The 16678-nt window shown below is 43.4% G+C and overlaps 1 protein-coding gene across 7 annotated transcripts in view; it reads left to right on the plus strand.

The window, feature by feature from the left end:
- Positions 1 to 117: 117 nt before the first annotated feature.
- LOC139303108 (voltage-gated potassium channel KCNC1-like) overlaps positions 118 to 16678 on the plus strand; it is a 28913-nt gene continuing 12352 nt past the window's right edge. For all 7 annotated transcript variants that reach the window (XM_070926819.1, XM_070926820.1, XM_070926824.1 and 4 more), the window contains exon 1: positions 118 to 738. In XM_070926819.1, the coding sequence (XP_070782920.1) occupies positions 118 to 738 (621 nt within the window). The remainder of the gene's footprint in view (positions 739 to 16678) is intronic.

The raw sequence follows: 16678 nt of genomic DNA on the forward strand, positions 1-16678 counted from the left end.
TTATTTCTCCCTTCTGCTAAAATTTCTGCCCTTTTTTTCTCTCCCCGCAGACTCCTCAGACTCCTCCCTCCTCCTCCCTTCGGTTTCTCTCATCCTCTCCCTCCCCCCCGATCCTCTATGCTCAGTTCGGTGTGTGTATCCTCTTTCAAAGGGCGCAAGGGTGGGAACAAGTCGTCCAACAAAGCATGTTACAGTGCAGACATGACTTGTCCGTCGGAAAGCGAGAAAATCGTGATAAACTGCGGGGGGGTGCGGCATGAGACCTACCGGAGCACCCTAAAAACGTTGCCCGGTACCCGCTTATCGTGGCTCACCGAGCCGGACGCGTTCAGCAACTTCGACTACGACCCCAAATTAGACGAGTTCTTCTTCGACCGCCACCCGTCAGTGTTTTCCTTCATCCTCAACTATTACCGCACCGGGAAGTTGCACTGTCCCAACGATGTGTGCGGTCCCCTGTTTGAAGAGGAGCTGGCCTTCTGGGGCATCGATGAGACGGACGTGGAGGCGTGTTGCTGGATGAATTACCGGCAGCACCGGGATGCGGAGGAGGCGCTGGACAGCTTCGAGACTCCAGAACCGGACGCGCCGGACGACGACCCTGCGCTGGGCGGCGCGGATGGGGACTTGAAAAGACTGTGCATGCAGGAGGACGCGAGGAAAGCGGGTTGGTGGAAAACCTGGCAGCCTAGAATATGGGCACTGTTTGAAGACCCGTATTCCTCCAAGTATGCCCGGGTGAGTTACCCATGTCTCTCCTGGGTGGGGGGGGCAACTTGTTTCTGTACTGTTGCATGCTCTACCTGGTGATGCCTCAGGGCACTGCTTGAGTCATGAGAAGTTTTTAAAACTTTGTCTTTTTAATGTTCTGTCCTCATCATCACTGCTGATGAACCCGCCTTCATCATTAACTGCAGGCTGACTGCAGGAATGTGTGTCCTCTCTGACAGTACAGCTTGTGTTCAATGGCAGGATATAGACTTACTGATATTGAATAATTTATGTTGATAGCAAAGGAAAAATGGAAAATGGTATGGCAGCTATAGGCCATCTATTGGTAGATGGGTACTAGTTGATATAGCAACCAAGGTTTTTGTCAAACACATCTTCCGCTTGATATATCACATGTTTCAGACTAGCTGGTTTCACACTGAATACCGTTTTTATTGCTATCATAATTCCTGTCGCTGTATTCTGCGACTCGAGCAGTTTTAATACAAACCTGCCTCCAAACGCAGCATCTGCTGCGCTCCCTGCATCCAAACGCCTTCATTAGCTCATATTTGTCCGTTTACGATGCACATCAACGCGCCGTATTTCATGTTGGTCTTATTTATTGTGGCACCGCACTGAGGAGGCTCATACGACGCCGAATCGGTGTTGAAGTGCATGTCTTTTCCCACATTTGCCCTTGGTAGTGCTACAGTCTGCTGGCTTGTTTTTCTGCCAGTCCCCCCTCTCCCAGTTGAATGCTACATGGCTTTTACGCACGGGCTTCCTTGCTGTTACGCATAACTTGCTCCTGTGTTGGAATACCCTTTATTGTTTTCATGTAAATAGTTAATGATTTACTTCTTAAGAGCAAACGTTTGATGGCATTTGATCATACAGGTGTACGAGTAACAAGTACCCCGACTGTGTTTTTGATCCGTGGCACATGAAAACAGTTACAGTGGGCTTGTGGGTGTTTTTTCTCAGACCCTCCAGTTACAGACGAATCCAGCTGCTTGATCACAGCTGCTTTGATTTGCATTGTTTTGTACATCCAGTGATATAGCTTGATCATTCTTGTCTTGCACCCTGTCTAGGCTTTTGTTAGTACTATTTTCCTGTGGTGAGTGTGTGTGGGGATAGATATAGATACTGTGAATGCATGCACACTGTAGGTGCACATGCAAAACCAGACAGTCAGCAGACACCTGCAGTGGCCAATTCATGGCATCACACGGAAAATAGCAGAATGTCTGTGAAAAATAAAAAATAAAATTAAAACAAATCACTGCACACTCAGCAATACATACTGTATCTACAATCACAGATAAGGACATACTTACCCTCTATTCCCCCCCACACACACATACACACCTCTTCTGGCACCAGGTATAAATCTACATACCCGGATTCAGTTCCCTCCAAAGGAAGAGGAAAGTGTCAGACAGATAGTCTGGTTTAGGCCACCTGATCTGCCTCTCTGAACTCAGGATCAGGCAGGAAGTGCTTCTCTAAATGTCACTCTCATGCCAATCGGATTGATTTCTTACTATCCCACCCCTCTCTACCCCTGCTCCATGCAACAAAACAGCTCAGAGTGGGCTCGTTCTTTGCAGAATGTCCAAATGTTGCATGAGAGGTAGACAGCTTCAGGGTTTGGATATTTCAAATCACATTGTAGATTTGACGAGAGCAAGGCAAAATGCTTCAAATGTGTGTGGTGTTTGGTGCTGAATTATCCTACAGCAAGAGGAGGCAGCGTTTGCAGCACTGCCATACCTCGGATTCAAAATACTGTAGCTGCTGCCTTTGCTGCTGGAATGCTGTATATTATGTAATGTACAGTTTTACACCACATCCACTGGTTACAGTGGCCAAGATCTCATGAATCATACAAAAACTAACATTGATTGAGTGTAATGGCACGTTGGGGTTATGCAGAGTACAGAGCAGGTAGTAGGTGGGATTCATTTCAGTGGCTCTATTTGTGGGTGAACGCAGCCCCATTTCTGTAGGTCTAATATGCCAGTGCTATACGTCAAACAGCGTTGTGACCCAGATCGCTCGTCTTTTTTTCCACCCTCGCTCTTTCTAAAAGTATCCTGTCCGACGCGGCAGAACCTTTTGGTCTTTCGGTCCTGAGAGATGCAAATTACATGTGGAGAGAAAAGACAAGAGAGACGGAGAGAGAGGCTAGGACAGGAAAAAAAAGAGATGCCGATGTGGAAATACAATGAGACAGATGAGAGAGAGACAGAGGCAGGAGGAGGGAGACGGGAGGAAATAAAGGGAGACAGGAGGAGAGACATTACTCTAATGATTTAAGGGGGTTTGTTTGCACGGCTGTGATGTAACGCATCAGCAATCAATGTTTTGATCAGAGCGTTCGACACTCATGCAGGGCTTTCTTTTTCTAAATCTCACCTCCTTCGTTGCTCATGATCGTGTGAGGCTTGCTCGCGGATCTACCGTAGTGGCACACACACATGTACAAACACACACATGCTGGTGTCTGTGCTGGCTTTTCTGCTGCAGTAGACACGGGAGAGAGGAGGGGGAGCACTGTAGGAAGAGAAAAGAGGTGGGGGGGGGGGTGAGGGGGATAGATGGAGTGAGGGAAATAGTGAAGAGGGAGATAGCTGGAGAGAAACAGAGGGGAAAGGGGCTGAAGGGGAGCCTGAGAGGGACACGGAGGGAGAAAGAGGAAGACGAAGAGGAGGAAAAGGGGGGTATCGAGATAAACAGGGAGGAGGTGACAACCACTGAGAGAGAGACGTTGCATGATGGGGGTGGGGACCTTTGTCTTAGCATCTTCGATTATCTGTGAAGGTTTGAGCCATCCAATCTTCCTCCCCTGGCCCTGCTGCCTGCCTATTGATTGATAATCAATTGATTATCTTTTTGTCTGTTTTTAAAGCCATTCTCTGTCTCCATCACCTTCTGGAACTTATTCTACTCTGGCTACATGATCGTTAACCAGAACTCGCAGTGCAGCTAAGATGACACGGAGCTGTTATATCATGTTTGACAGATTTGGATCTTTGGCCCATTTCCTAACTCAACTGTTTTAAACTCTAATCTGCCTCAATGACAATGATCCCAATGGAATAATCAAGGATACGCCAGTATTGACGAACTGTGGTTATGGTTTAGTCAGAGTTTTGTTTGGTAATCTAATTTGATGTAATCACTTGTCACTCAGCAGGTTGAATGTGTGGTGTTAAACTAAGATGAAGAAGATGGTCATAGTTAGAAAATAGCCCTCAAGATAGGTGGTCTTTTGGAAAAATCAAATGGTGCAATTAGTAAAAGGAATATTGAAGGTTTCAATGTTGGTGAATATGTCAGGTGCAAGTTACATGTATATAAAGAAAAAAGCGTGTATAAACCAGTAAATTCTGGAGATAAATTGAATGGATGTGACACATTGTACATTAATACAGTGTAAATTCTTGCATAAATAGAAACATGAGAAGCAGAATATTCTAAATACTGCGTCTTTCTTTAAAAAAAAAGAAGCACTTTGATCGCCTGAAACATTTTAAACCTTTTAATCCACTGCTGACAGTCTGGATGTTGTCCTATAATGTAGTCCCACTGTCCCACAGGTTTAGCTGTGTTTTGGTCACTTCCAGTTTCGCACCAGAAGGGCACAGTTGTCTTTGTCAGCAATCTCCTGACAAAGCACCATTTGTAGCTCAGCATGTACAAGATGCCCCTTTGCCCCCCTCCAAATCGGACTTTTTGTGCCTGTATTTGATTCGTTTTGGGGGAGCAATAATGTGTAGAGTCCCCCGCCCACCTCCCACCCCCCCTCCCTCCCTGAAGGTCATATCTTGTGGTTCATTGTTTGCTGTTCTTTTCCACAGTGTTCAGTGCTGGAGCGCACAATGCTGTCATAAACACAAATGTGTCCTGCCACTGTGCTGGACGGCCTCGTCTCCGGGTAGAAAATCACTGTGGTGGACAGAAAATAGGGAAAAAAAGATGTATTGATAGGTGTTGGTTTATATATAGACATGGTGTTGGGTGGGTAGATCGGATGAGGGTTTGGGTGACATTACCATTTTTGTCGGGGACATTGCGTCACATTGTTAGGGGAGAAGACCTTGTGACCGAGAAGTTCTTTGTGGGTTTGGAAAAGACAAAAGTGAGGCCTTACGTTTCATTTTCAATAAAACATGCTGTCCTCTTTTGATTTTAACCAGTATCAAGAAGCTCATTTTGACTACATACTAGGTCACTTCTAATTTTGAATAGTCTTGTGAGATTTTTTTGCACTAGTTTTGTTTGCCCCCGAGCCACGTAGTTCCAAGGTACAGTGCCTCCCAACTCTGGTCGGAGCTTAATGGGAACTGTTGTGAAGGTGACTGTGTGTTGTTTATTCAGGCCTCAGCCAATCATAGCAAACTCTGGACTCTACCTTGCCTTAGTCCTCTGTTATTTGTTGTGTATACCCATTGCTACCAGCTCCCACTATCATTACCTGTATCTTAAAACAAGGTGCATCTCACCCTAAACCTGCGAAAAAGACATCCATCTCCTTAGTGTGCAAACACCCTGATTGAACCTCAAAGCTGTAGCTTCCCTCACCAGTGTCCCAGTGTCAGCGATGATGTGAAATTGAGAGGATTTCTCATTACATTACATTAGTGCTCTTTTGTGAACTGAACAGGTCTTGAGAGCGTAGCATTAAACTTTTACTTTCAGCAGTGGGGTTTAGTATTCGTGCTTCCAGGTTGTTTCCATTCAAACCCCGACCCCGCTGAAAGGCCTATTTCCCGCTTCCATTCTTGCTCCTTTCCCTGTGGGCTGCATCTGAAAATAGCAAAGAGAGGGAAAGGAGGCCTTAATTTCATTCGCTGGTGGCAAATCTATTCCTCCATTACTGGTGAGAGGATGAGACTATGTTCTTTGTATGACCGTTCAGCACATAAGCAATTCTAATGTAGCTGAAGCACCAAACCTGTCTTGACAGAGAAAAACAGATGGAGGGAGAAATTCTTAGGTGCTCACACAGTTTATTAAGGTAAACTGTTTTCCTCAAGCAGTAGCTGCTGACAGGGGCGTGGTAATTAGTCAACCTGCCTTTCCTGTGCCTCCAATTGGTAAATGTATAGTGTTCTGTTTCAATTTTCCCTGACAAGGTTTTGTACCGCAGGCCTTCTCATGTTGTGTTTGCATCCTCGGAAGTCACAGTCCCTCCGTTTGCTGCCTTGTAACTTGAGCACTGTCTGTTGGCGATACTTTACTGGATAAATGCTTGATGTCTCATAACAAGGGCAGATACATGATCTTTGTGTTAAGTAAAGCTGGGCTCAGACCACAGGAGTTTTGGGACGATTTATTCCAGATTGACCCCTCCCGACAATCGGAGGAGAAATCTGGTCTGGGACCTTTGTTCACTGCAGATGTTCGGCCCAGATTATCTGGTAATGTGAGGGCTTTACAGATCCAGTCTCCAGTCCAGTCACTGCTCGCAGACTCATCGTGGCCGATCATTTCAAACATGCCCATATTTAGGGGTTAAAATCTGGATGATTACTTTCTGAGTGGGACCACGATAGCCAATGAGCATTACAAGATAATGTTTCAAATCTTAGACATTAGAGAGAAGAACATCTGTGAAGTTTCTCCATATGTTCGTGATGCAACCCGATTTCAGTTATCGGTTAGGATTTTAAAACACCTGTAGTCTTAAGTGAGAAGCACTTTAAAGGGGGAAAAACGAAAAAACGTCAGTGTTTGATTTGGACTTCTTAGTGGTATTACGACAACTCTACATTTATTTATTGTGACTACATTTTCTCTCTTAGTGGTAGCATTAACTGAAGTCTTTTGGTGGTTATGGCCTGCTGTCGTGGTTCAGTTTAAGTCTAAGAGTTGAACTTGAGAAGCTGTTCCTTTGTTGCTATGTAACATTTTTTGAAATACGCATATCCACTTTCTTGCTAAGAGTTAGATGAGAGGATTGATACCACTTGTAAGTTTGTATGGTAAATATGTAGCTACAGCCAGCAGCCGGCACAAAGCTTGGAAATAGGGGGAAACAGCTAGACTGACCATTTCTTGGCCGGCACCAGTAACTTCTTCGAGTCTCCTGGTTGCCTTGCAGCTGCTCAGAGTCAAGAAATAGTTTGGCACATAATCCACCGTAAAACAACGAATTGTCATTTTTACACTTTGGCTTTTCTGCAGATTAAACCAACATGATATAACATGCTGGTAGACGTTACGAGCTATGCTTGCTGTTCCCAGCTAAGCTAGGCTAACCAGCTGCTGGCTGTAGCTACATATTTACTGTACAGACATGAGAGTGGTATACACCTTCTCATCTGACTCAGCAAGAAAGCGAAGAAGAATATTTTCCTAAATGTCAACCTATTGCTTTAAGTATCACATCACATTTCCGACAGAAGCATTTAACTTGTTGTGTGATTATGCTGCAAAAACTGCTTCCCCATACCCCACCTTCACAAATGCCTTACTTCTTCTCTTTATCTCCTTCTCAGCCATCTTCCTCCTCCTCGGTCCATTTAGCCATGCTGGTTAAGTGCTGACTCAGTGCTCCACACCAACGGACAGACAGTCAATTAGCTGGACCTTGTGGTGAACCCCGGACACTTTGCCCTTATGCTCTGGAATCGAAATGATTCAGGACGCTGGCATGGTGGAGAGCTCACACGGTGCCAGAGCCGATTACAGTGGTGGGAGTCTTGAATTCTCTAAATGGGGCAAATCTTGTCGAATCACACGAGAGAGCAGTGTATTGTGTACCGAAGTCACACAGACCGCCACACGCATAAGCACATGTATATGTAAACAAACAAGTACACGGTGTGCACATACTGACGGAGAAAAAAAACATTTTTAATTGCGCGCTGAATCAAAAGAGCTTTCACTGCATCAAGATAGTCAATTATTCATAAGCAATATCCAGCACACACTGTAACTAAAGACGAACTTAGCGTGGTATAGAAACACATTTACCCACTTCCACTACAACAGGCATCTTACATTTGACCCCTTCAAACAGCTGGCTGATCATAAATCACTCTCAGTACACTCACCTTTATACACTGGCCCATATTCTGTAAGTGTAGCTGCCCATAAACCATTCTGCTGAGCGTTCACACTTACAGCACACAGATAAATCACTTTTTGACACCCCCCCCATGTAACCCTGCAGATCACTCTCACATGTGGATGTCCCAAATACATGCGTATTTAACAAAGACACAAACCAACAAACTGGATGTTAATGACAGATGACATCGCAAACAAGCTTTCCAATCTGTCGCCATTTTTAGGGATGGAAACGAATCAATATTTAGATTTTTATATTTTGATAATTCTTTACATTTTCTTTTTATTAATCACTTCATTGTTTAGTAAATAACTTTTCAGAAAACAGTGAAAAGGTGACTCCTTCAAATAGCTTGTTTTATCTGACCAACGTTAAAAAAACGCCAAGGATATTTTATTTGAAATAATATCAAACAGAGACAAAACAACATATTTTAGAAGTTAAGTTAAATGATTACTATTTTTCTTAATAAATTTAAATGATTAATTAATAACCAACATTTTTTTTTAATTAATCTGCAGATTATTTTCTTGATTAATCAATGAATCATTTGGTCAGAAAACAGTGGAAAACACTTCAAAACCTGAAAATATGCAGCTCACTATCACATAACGCAAAGAAACCTCACTATTAAGAATCTCAGTCTGGGGAATGTTGTTGGAATGCATTTTGGTTTGAAAAATGACTCAAACCATTAATTGATTATCAAAATAGTTGCCATTTCTTTCCTGTCAATCAACTAATCGATTAATCGACTAATTTCTTTAGCTCTACTGATGACATTTTCTTGATTAAACATTTAGTCCATATAATGTCAGAACATAGTGAAAAACATCCGTCACAATTTCCCAGAGCTCAAGTAAATGTTTCCCGTTTTGTCTGATCAACCCAAAGAGATTCAGTTTACTGTCGTAGACTATAAAAACCAGCAAATCTGCACATTTAAGAGTTGAATTTTGGTATATTTGCTTAAAGAATGAGTTAAATTAGTTAATTATCAAATATTGCCACACATGCCACATGTATGAGGCAGAACTAACCTGCTGATGGTTACCGTGTTGTCAGCTTAACGGTTTGGTGAGCGTCTATGCATGGTTGGCCACATGTCGTTACCCTGTGGCACTTAAACAGTCAAACTGTATCCCTGCTCATTCCCTTGGAAAATGACACTGGAGGGGCGTCACTGGGACAATTCCTGTGTGACCATCTGTTTCCTTGTGATTGTCCCTCCTGTCCAAGTGGCAGCGGAGTGGAGGCAGAGAGGGGATGACTGCTTTAAATGGAAACGTGATCTAGAGAAGTCTCATTCAGGAGATGTATCTGAATGTGCTGTGGAGGTTTGTTGAGATCAGGACTGTATATCAACTGTTTCACTCTATGAGCAGCTTGACATAGAAAAGTTGACAGTTTGATACATGTTGTGCTCTTGTTTACCAAGAAATCCTTTGTGCATGTCCCATGACATTTCATTTTCTCTTTAATGATAGAGCTATGAGGTAGAATACGAGGGGCAAAGACAGAGGGAGAGAGGACGGAGGGGGTTTAGAAAAAGAGGAGGCATGAAGGCAGTCAGTCATTACAGCTATTAGAACAGGGACAGCTTTGGCAAACTTGCTTTACCTGTCTTGAACAATACAAGCAGGACAGGAGAGGATGGATGGAGAAAGGAGTGAGGAAGGGAGGAAGAAGGGAGGATCGGCTGAGAAAGAGGGGGGCTGCGTCGCAAGGACAAATGCACAAAGCATGCTGCAGTAATCTGGAGCGAATACAAAGCAGATGAGAGGGAACGGACACGTGTACAGTTCACTCACCTCCACACGGTGTTTGTTTGTCTCCACAAATGTTTGACAGGACTGCAGTGGGAATTAAATGGAGAGGACCTGAACGCTGCAGAGCAGATACGACACTGTGACGTGTGGAGAGCAGTGTGTGTGTGTGTGTGTGTGTGTGTGTGTATGTCAGAGAGCTTACAACGATTTGACTGTATCGTGTCAAGGAGTTGAGTCATTCAGGGAATGTCTGAAACAGAACTCTGTGTTGAGATGGAAATTTTACCAGGATCACTTCCATGAGCACTGACCTCCGAGACTCAGCGATTCCCACAATCAGAAAATGAAATATACGTGAGGAGGATTACCCAGAGCAGAAACTAATTATATCTTGAAGTTCAGCGCCACCTCCATCGCTCCTCCTCCTTCATCTCCTCCTGCACTCAGGTGTTTGATGAGCCTGATGCATACATGTGAGACTCGCACAGCATGTAGCCACGTGTTTTGCAGTCATGCAACACATGCAACCGTCCCGTTACGTCCCTCCTCTCAGCCATCGCCCAGCTACTTCTGCCAGTCCCATCCTTTTCCACGCCTCACCTCTCCTGCCCTTCACTATCCCGCAGTGCCCCGTGTTGGGTGCAGGGTGACCCCTAGCAGGGGCTCACAATCTTCTGCTTTAACTGCCTGTCCTGGCTCGGACACCAGCGTCCTCCACCCACGTCAATTGCATTTCCCTTGAGGTGAGACTCAGCTGCAGTCCCTCTGGGACAGAAAGAGGGGAAGAAAGGGTCACAAGAATGTGATGTCTCCTCTGCCTGTTGTCAGTCTGTTAGTATCAGCTGTCATGGATCCTCTCTTGGAAATAAGCTGAGGGGCCACGAGATCACTGTACCTTGAGATCTAGACTATTCTGCAATGATAGAACCACCACAATCAAAATCTCTATCATGTTATTGCAGCACAAAGAGGAGGTTGCCCAGGTGTTTGCAACAATGTCGCACTAAAACGATCACTCAGTTAATCGATAATCTTTAAAACATTAGCATTAATTTGGAGTCCACCTGATCTATCTAGATCTTTAGCTGCTAAATGCTCCACTACGTTCACCAGCTAGTCACTAACTTTGTCTGTCTGCTGTTTGGTGCTGAGCAGGTAACATACAGATGGTTTGTCAGAGATGTTTTTGCTGAAAATGATGCTGAGAGAGCAGAGAGCGTGAACCAAAACAGTAAAGCTGCGAGTCGTAGAACCAAAAGAGCTAAAAGACACTAAAATGCTCTTTCGAGCTGAGGGGAACTGCAGAGTCAGGTAATAATTCTTTGTGGGTTCATCAGTTTAAGCGAGCCCCCTTTCACATACAAGTGATCCGTTGTTGATATAAAAATATTGGTTAGAACTTCTTTAAAATCAGTAACTTATTTGACTAAATAATGATTCGGATTAATGAAAGTAATAGATAATTGCAGCCTTAAATTGACGTGCAGTCAGTTGTTTTCAATGTGGTATTAACTGTCCGTAACGGACTTCCTGCAGAATAAAAGAATAACATTCTTTGACACTTTTCATGGACCATGCCAGCATAACTTAAACTCACATGAGGACGCCCTGAGGTTGAGGGTCATAAACGGCTAAAAGCCACTAAAGTAATTTATAATTCAGCTGAGAAAAAAAATGCAACACTGAAAAAAATGAAAAACATCTTTTCTGTTCTGCTCTCTCTCTCTCTCTCTCTCTCTCTCTCTCTCTCTCTCTCTCTCTCTCTCTCTCTCTCTCTCTCTCTCTCTCACTCTCTCTCTCTCTCCTTTCCACTCTCTTTTGACATTTTAGTTGTTCTCTTTGTCTTGTTCAAGAGTGTTTGACTGTTAGGTTTAGGCTTTTTTTGTAATCTCAGTCTAAAGTAGCAAAACCTTCAATTACTCTGTAGTGTTCCTCAGGACGTAACAGTGATGATGACAGCAGTGATGATGATGTTACAAGTGAAGGCTATTCCTGTAATCCACCCAAGGTTATACTCACACTGCACGCTAAGTGGCTACTTTGGAAGTCTCTGAGTGATGGCCACAGTCGTTCACCTAAGATAATAGATTAATCACCTGATCCCAGTCTGAGCCATTGCTCGGGTTGCCCTTCAGGACAATGCTGCGCATTTCACATCGTTTAAATGTTCATTTTTCATGCCTCATTCATGTGCAGATTTCACATCATCCTTCAATGTCTTCTTATCATTGCTGACTCTGCAGCAGTGGTCGCCCATTTGCTTTGCCCTCTCCACATCCTCTGTCTTAACGGGAGACGTCCGTCATGCTAATGCTGATCAAACATCACCATCAGTGCACACACAACAAAAGCACTGTTAATAAGAAGCAAAATCTTTTTTTTGTCTTTACATCTCTGTCAAGGTCACTCACCCTCGACCTTCCAAACGTTAATCTCAGTGAACAATCAGCAGCCGGACCGAATGATCACAATTTGGCTCTCGCTCCTCCACATTCAGCCCTTTTATGCCAGCTGTAGGAGCAGTATTTTGGCTTAGTCCTGTCCTTGGTGCCTGAAAGCAGAGGCTAACGCAGTGGTTGTCATGGTGACAGAGAGCCAGGCAGGGCTGTGGTAATACTGTAATGATAAAGCTCTTCTGGATGGTGCCGCAGTAAACACAGCGCCACTAGGGTCCCGTTAAGGAAGAGCGCAGCGCACCGCCGTGCATGCAAAAACGCCCATAGGGCTAATATCGGCTCTGACAATCTCTCCTTGGTTATATCACTTACATTCATGCTCTCCCAACACCTCCTCCTTTCTTCCTCTCTATCTCTTTATTGCACTCTCACTCACACCATGCCCTGCTCTCTCTCCTCTTGATTGGTGAGATTCACGTCATTGTCTTCTCTCCTCCGCTCGTCTCTTCATCTCCTTTCCCTCCGTTCCATCACTCTCTCTCCTTCATTCATCTGCCTAAACACAATCAACGCTCTCTATCATCAGCTTCCTTTCACAGTTGCTCTTTCTCTCTCTCTCTCTCTCTCTCTCAGAGGCTCTTTCTCATTTGCTCCTCTCTCTTTCTCTCCCCATCTCTTGACTCCCGCTCTTTTAAATTTATGTTGATGATCTTTCCAAATCTAATTTCAGAGTCTAGAGAGCGAGGGAGACTCTATCGGGCCTTGAAGGTCATTGGAGCTGCAGGTGTCACACATGGTAGCTTTACTGTAGGGAATTCAGGGCATTTAAGCTCCACACCAATATTACAGTGTGCCTCTGAATCGTATATTCACGCACACATACCGCCATGTTGCAGTGAGGAGAGAGACAAAGTGCCCGAGGAGGTAAATAAGTGTGAAGTGACAAATTGCTACTCGTCCTTTTATCATCTTCCTCCACCTCTTTCTTTCTCTCCGTCTCTCTCTCCGCTCATCCCTCTCCATCACCTCAATGCAGTGCTCATGTAGCTACCACTCACTATCTGCGATCAGCAAGTGTGCACACACACCTCCTGTGCCCATAGGCTGTTTGTCTCTCTCTCACATGGTGAGTCATGTCCACACACACACACACACACACACTTGTGCCAGGCACTTACGCCAACACATGGGGCATATACAGTATACACACAGACTCATCCACACCTGTGTGATACATGCAGGTTTGATGAACAGCTTTAGACACATGTTCTTAATGTCCAAGCAGTGGGGGGGGGGGGGGGGGGGGGGGGCTTTTCTATCACACAGCAGATCTCTGCTTGACATGCTGCTGCATATTTAAAAAGGACTGACTGCTGTGATGGATTGACCAGTATTGATTTGATGTTCAGATCTACCGTGTAATCCACTGTGCTCTGCCATCTTGAAATACTGTATCGTTTAATTACTGAAACCATGAGTGAACCTTTGTTTCATCAGCAGGACTATTGCATTGTGGCTTTTATCTATAGCATGGTCAAATTAATTACAGTACAGCACTGCAAAGCTGCACTTAGCATGTTAATGTTCATTTGTGCCCTTCATTTGATTTTCATTGAATAGGGTCAGCTGTCAGTGATGAGTTTCTCTGCTGTTTAGGAACGACTTTTGTATTTCAGTCTCAGGTTCTGAGATTGAAATACAGATATTATTATGTCCTGTGTGCGTAAGATTTCCCACCAGAGTTCCCACCGCTCTTGCATCACAAATCTCTGGTGCCTTCACTATACTCATACTGTACCAGCCACGAAAAGAAAACATTGTTTTTGTGTAGGAGTATGTTAATTCAGGAATGTCTGAGTAAAAAATAATAGTTCAGGACTCATTGTTTGGAAATGTATCTGTATTGATTTTATACAGATTTTTAAAAAAAATGATACAGTGGGTTGGATAAAATCTGATCAAAAGTGTAGATGAACCCTTTGTTTTCTTTCTGTGCAGCTACTCAGCAGACAGATTTAGCAAAACAAAATATATATATATATATTTTTTTTTAAATTAGATTAAAAGATTTTGATGTTGAACATTTTAAAATGTAGGCCTCTATTACATCACCTGCAACCTCTTCTGTGTTGAGATCTCACATCAGGGTTTGGTGTCATTAGATGGGTGTATTTGACATTATAGTACATCATTCATTTTGATGTACTGTGGACAAGATTCTAACATTTTCTGATATGTAGGAAAAATACACACAGCACTCCTTCTGTGCCTCTGGTCGGCAGAAGTCGCCTTTATGGCAAAGGCCTGTCATTTACTATAAGCCTTCACTCTCCTGATAGCTTTCCCTCTTTTTTCTTTTCTTCTCACTCTTACTCTCATTGTTTCTTTTTGTGCTGTCTGTCTTCCTCTTTGTCTTTTTAAAAGTCCTCTTTGCATGACACAGTCACATCACTTCGAGATCATCAGAGCGATGAGCTACCTTAGTGTATCTTTGTAAAACTTAGCTCAGGATACTTTCCTCTGTCCGTGTTTGATTTATTCTCACTGTTTTGGCATTCGGTCCTCACCTTCTCTCTTTTTTTTTTATCATGCCCTGTTCTTTCTTCTGGATGGCTTCAGCACTTTTCTTTGTGCTTCTCTACACATGGATCCACAACGTCTGGTCTCCCTCCCACCTGTCCGCCCCCTCCTGTGTCTCCACCTGTGTAGCCTACATAGAAGATGTGATGTTACTGCAGTTCTGTACATGTGTAATGACAGCGTTCTTCAGGTCTAAAAGCACTGCAGCATGAAAACACTTCGTTTGAGGACAGATCTCACACTTCTAATTATCCTCAACATTTCAGCCTCATTATTTTCTACAAGTACCAGTGCTGCTCATCTCCTCAGTCTAACCGTTATTGTATTACTTACATCATTGATGTCATTGTAAGGGATAATGGCAACAGTAACATAAGAAAGAAGTGCATAACACTTCAGGGCAAAACTCTCCTCGTTGCCCTGATTTGTACATGTGAAGGTTTTCTGGTGTTCAGCCAATGAGGGAGCATCCTGAGCAGGTCCCGCTGGTGCTATGCTGCTTCCCTGGGACAGGGGGGGCTGGTATGGGGGTAGAGGTAGGAGGGTGATTGAGAACCTCAGTGTGTGTGTGTGTGTGTGTGTGTGTGTGTGTTTTCATGATACAGAGAGGGAGAGAGCACTGCAGCAATCTGAGAAAGTAGGTCAGACACCGAGTAGTGAGAAACATAGCAGAGGAGAAAAGAGGTAGGGAAAAGAGATGAGGAAAAAAGGCAGGGGGGTGGGGGGTTTGGGTTGAGGGTTGTGAGAATGACAGAAGATAGAAAACCTGGAGCAAACCTCATAATCTAAATTGTCAAATTACTTGGGATACAAAGAGATAATCCTTAAAAATATCATGGTTTGAGTTACTTTGCATCTTTATGCTGCTTCTGTAAAGCACAATAGCATATTCCACTAACACCATCGCTGCATTCTGCTAATTTAACAATTTAAAACTGAAGATTGGACATTGACTTAGACTACATCGCTGACTTTCCTGGAAGGTCACTTGTTTGGCTAAATGCTTTTCAGCTAATCTCCTCAATAAATACAGTGGCTCAGAGTCTTAAGTCTTCTGCTTAGTCTGTCTCTGTCATGAAGGCACTTAGAGAAAATGTGTGTAGGCTCTCATCCAATTTCCAATTCAAAGAAAAGCTTGGAGTGAGAAGCGAGACCTTTTAAGAAAAATAACTGAAACTGGTTCCTTCCATTTGCTTAGTTTTACGGCTTCCTCTTATAAGTATGTTGCTCTTGATATTACATAAGTGCATAATGTCGAAAATACACGGTGACACGCACAATACACTGAGGGCACTCAGGCTTCTTATATATATGGGCTCCACTCAAGTATGAATTACCTTTCTCTTTTGCTCTTCAGGCCATGTCTATGTTTTATTATTTATTTGATAAAGCACAAAGTATACTGCATCTATAAATACACCGCAGGTCGTGTAGGAATGGACTGCAACTGGGAAAGACTGTGCAGTAGCCACGCACACACTGGGGTTATCACGATACTGTGTCTGATTCAGCGACAATTGAATGGGCTACAGTAGAGTAATAAGCTTGGGTACATACAGATGGTAGGCTTGCAGATCACACAGATGGCCAATGCTAAGAAATTTGCCTTTGAATGAGAAAGCTAAAAAAAAAAAACCTCATTGAGAAAACAACAGAGATCTCTGTGGTGATATGCTGTTATAACTTAGCTTAGTTTTTGCTTTCTGTCCAGGAAATTTACCCCGAGGACAACGTTTCGGAAATGAACAAGCAAACATGGAGCTGTAAGGCATTGTAGTATAGAAAGGATGCCACTTGTAGAAAGACTACTAATGTAATACTCCCAAGATGTGGATAGAGGCAAATGCCAATAAAAACATTTTAACTTCAAGCAGGGACTTTAATAGTATTTGTTTCCTTTTTTTCGGTTACAATAACAAAGGTAATTCAGCAAAGGCAGTGTTTCATGGAAACCTGAAGTTCACTTCAAGGACACAAGACTTAATATTTTTGACACAAAATGATTTATGTCCTCTTGTACAAGCTGGGCAACTATTACTACAGACATTCATTGTATGCCAGCGAGTTTAGGTAACTCAGAAGCAGGTAGAGGAGGAGGCAGAGAGACATTTTGTATTTGTGCAGTTAATCCATAT

The sequence above is a fragment of the Enoplosus armatus genome, chromosome 20 (genome assembly GCF_043641665.1).
Source record: "Enoplosus armatus isolate fEnoArm2 chromosome 20, fEnoArm2.hap1, whole genome shotgun sequence".
Lineage (NCBI taxonomy): Eukaryota > Metazoa > Chordata > Actinopteri > Centrarchiformes > Enoplosidae > Enoplosus > Enoplosus armatus.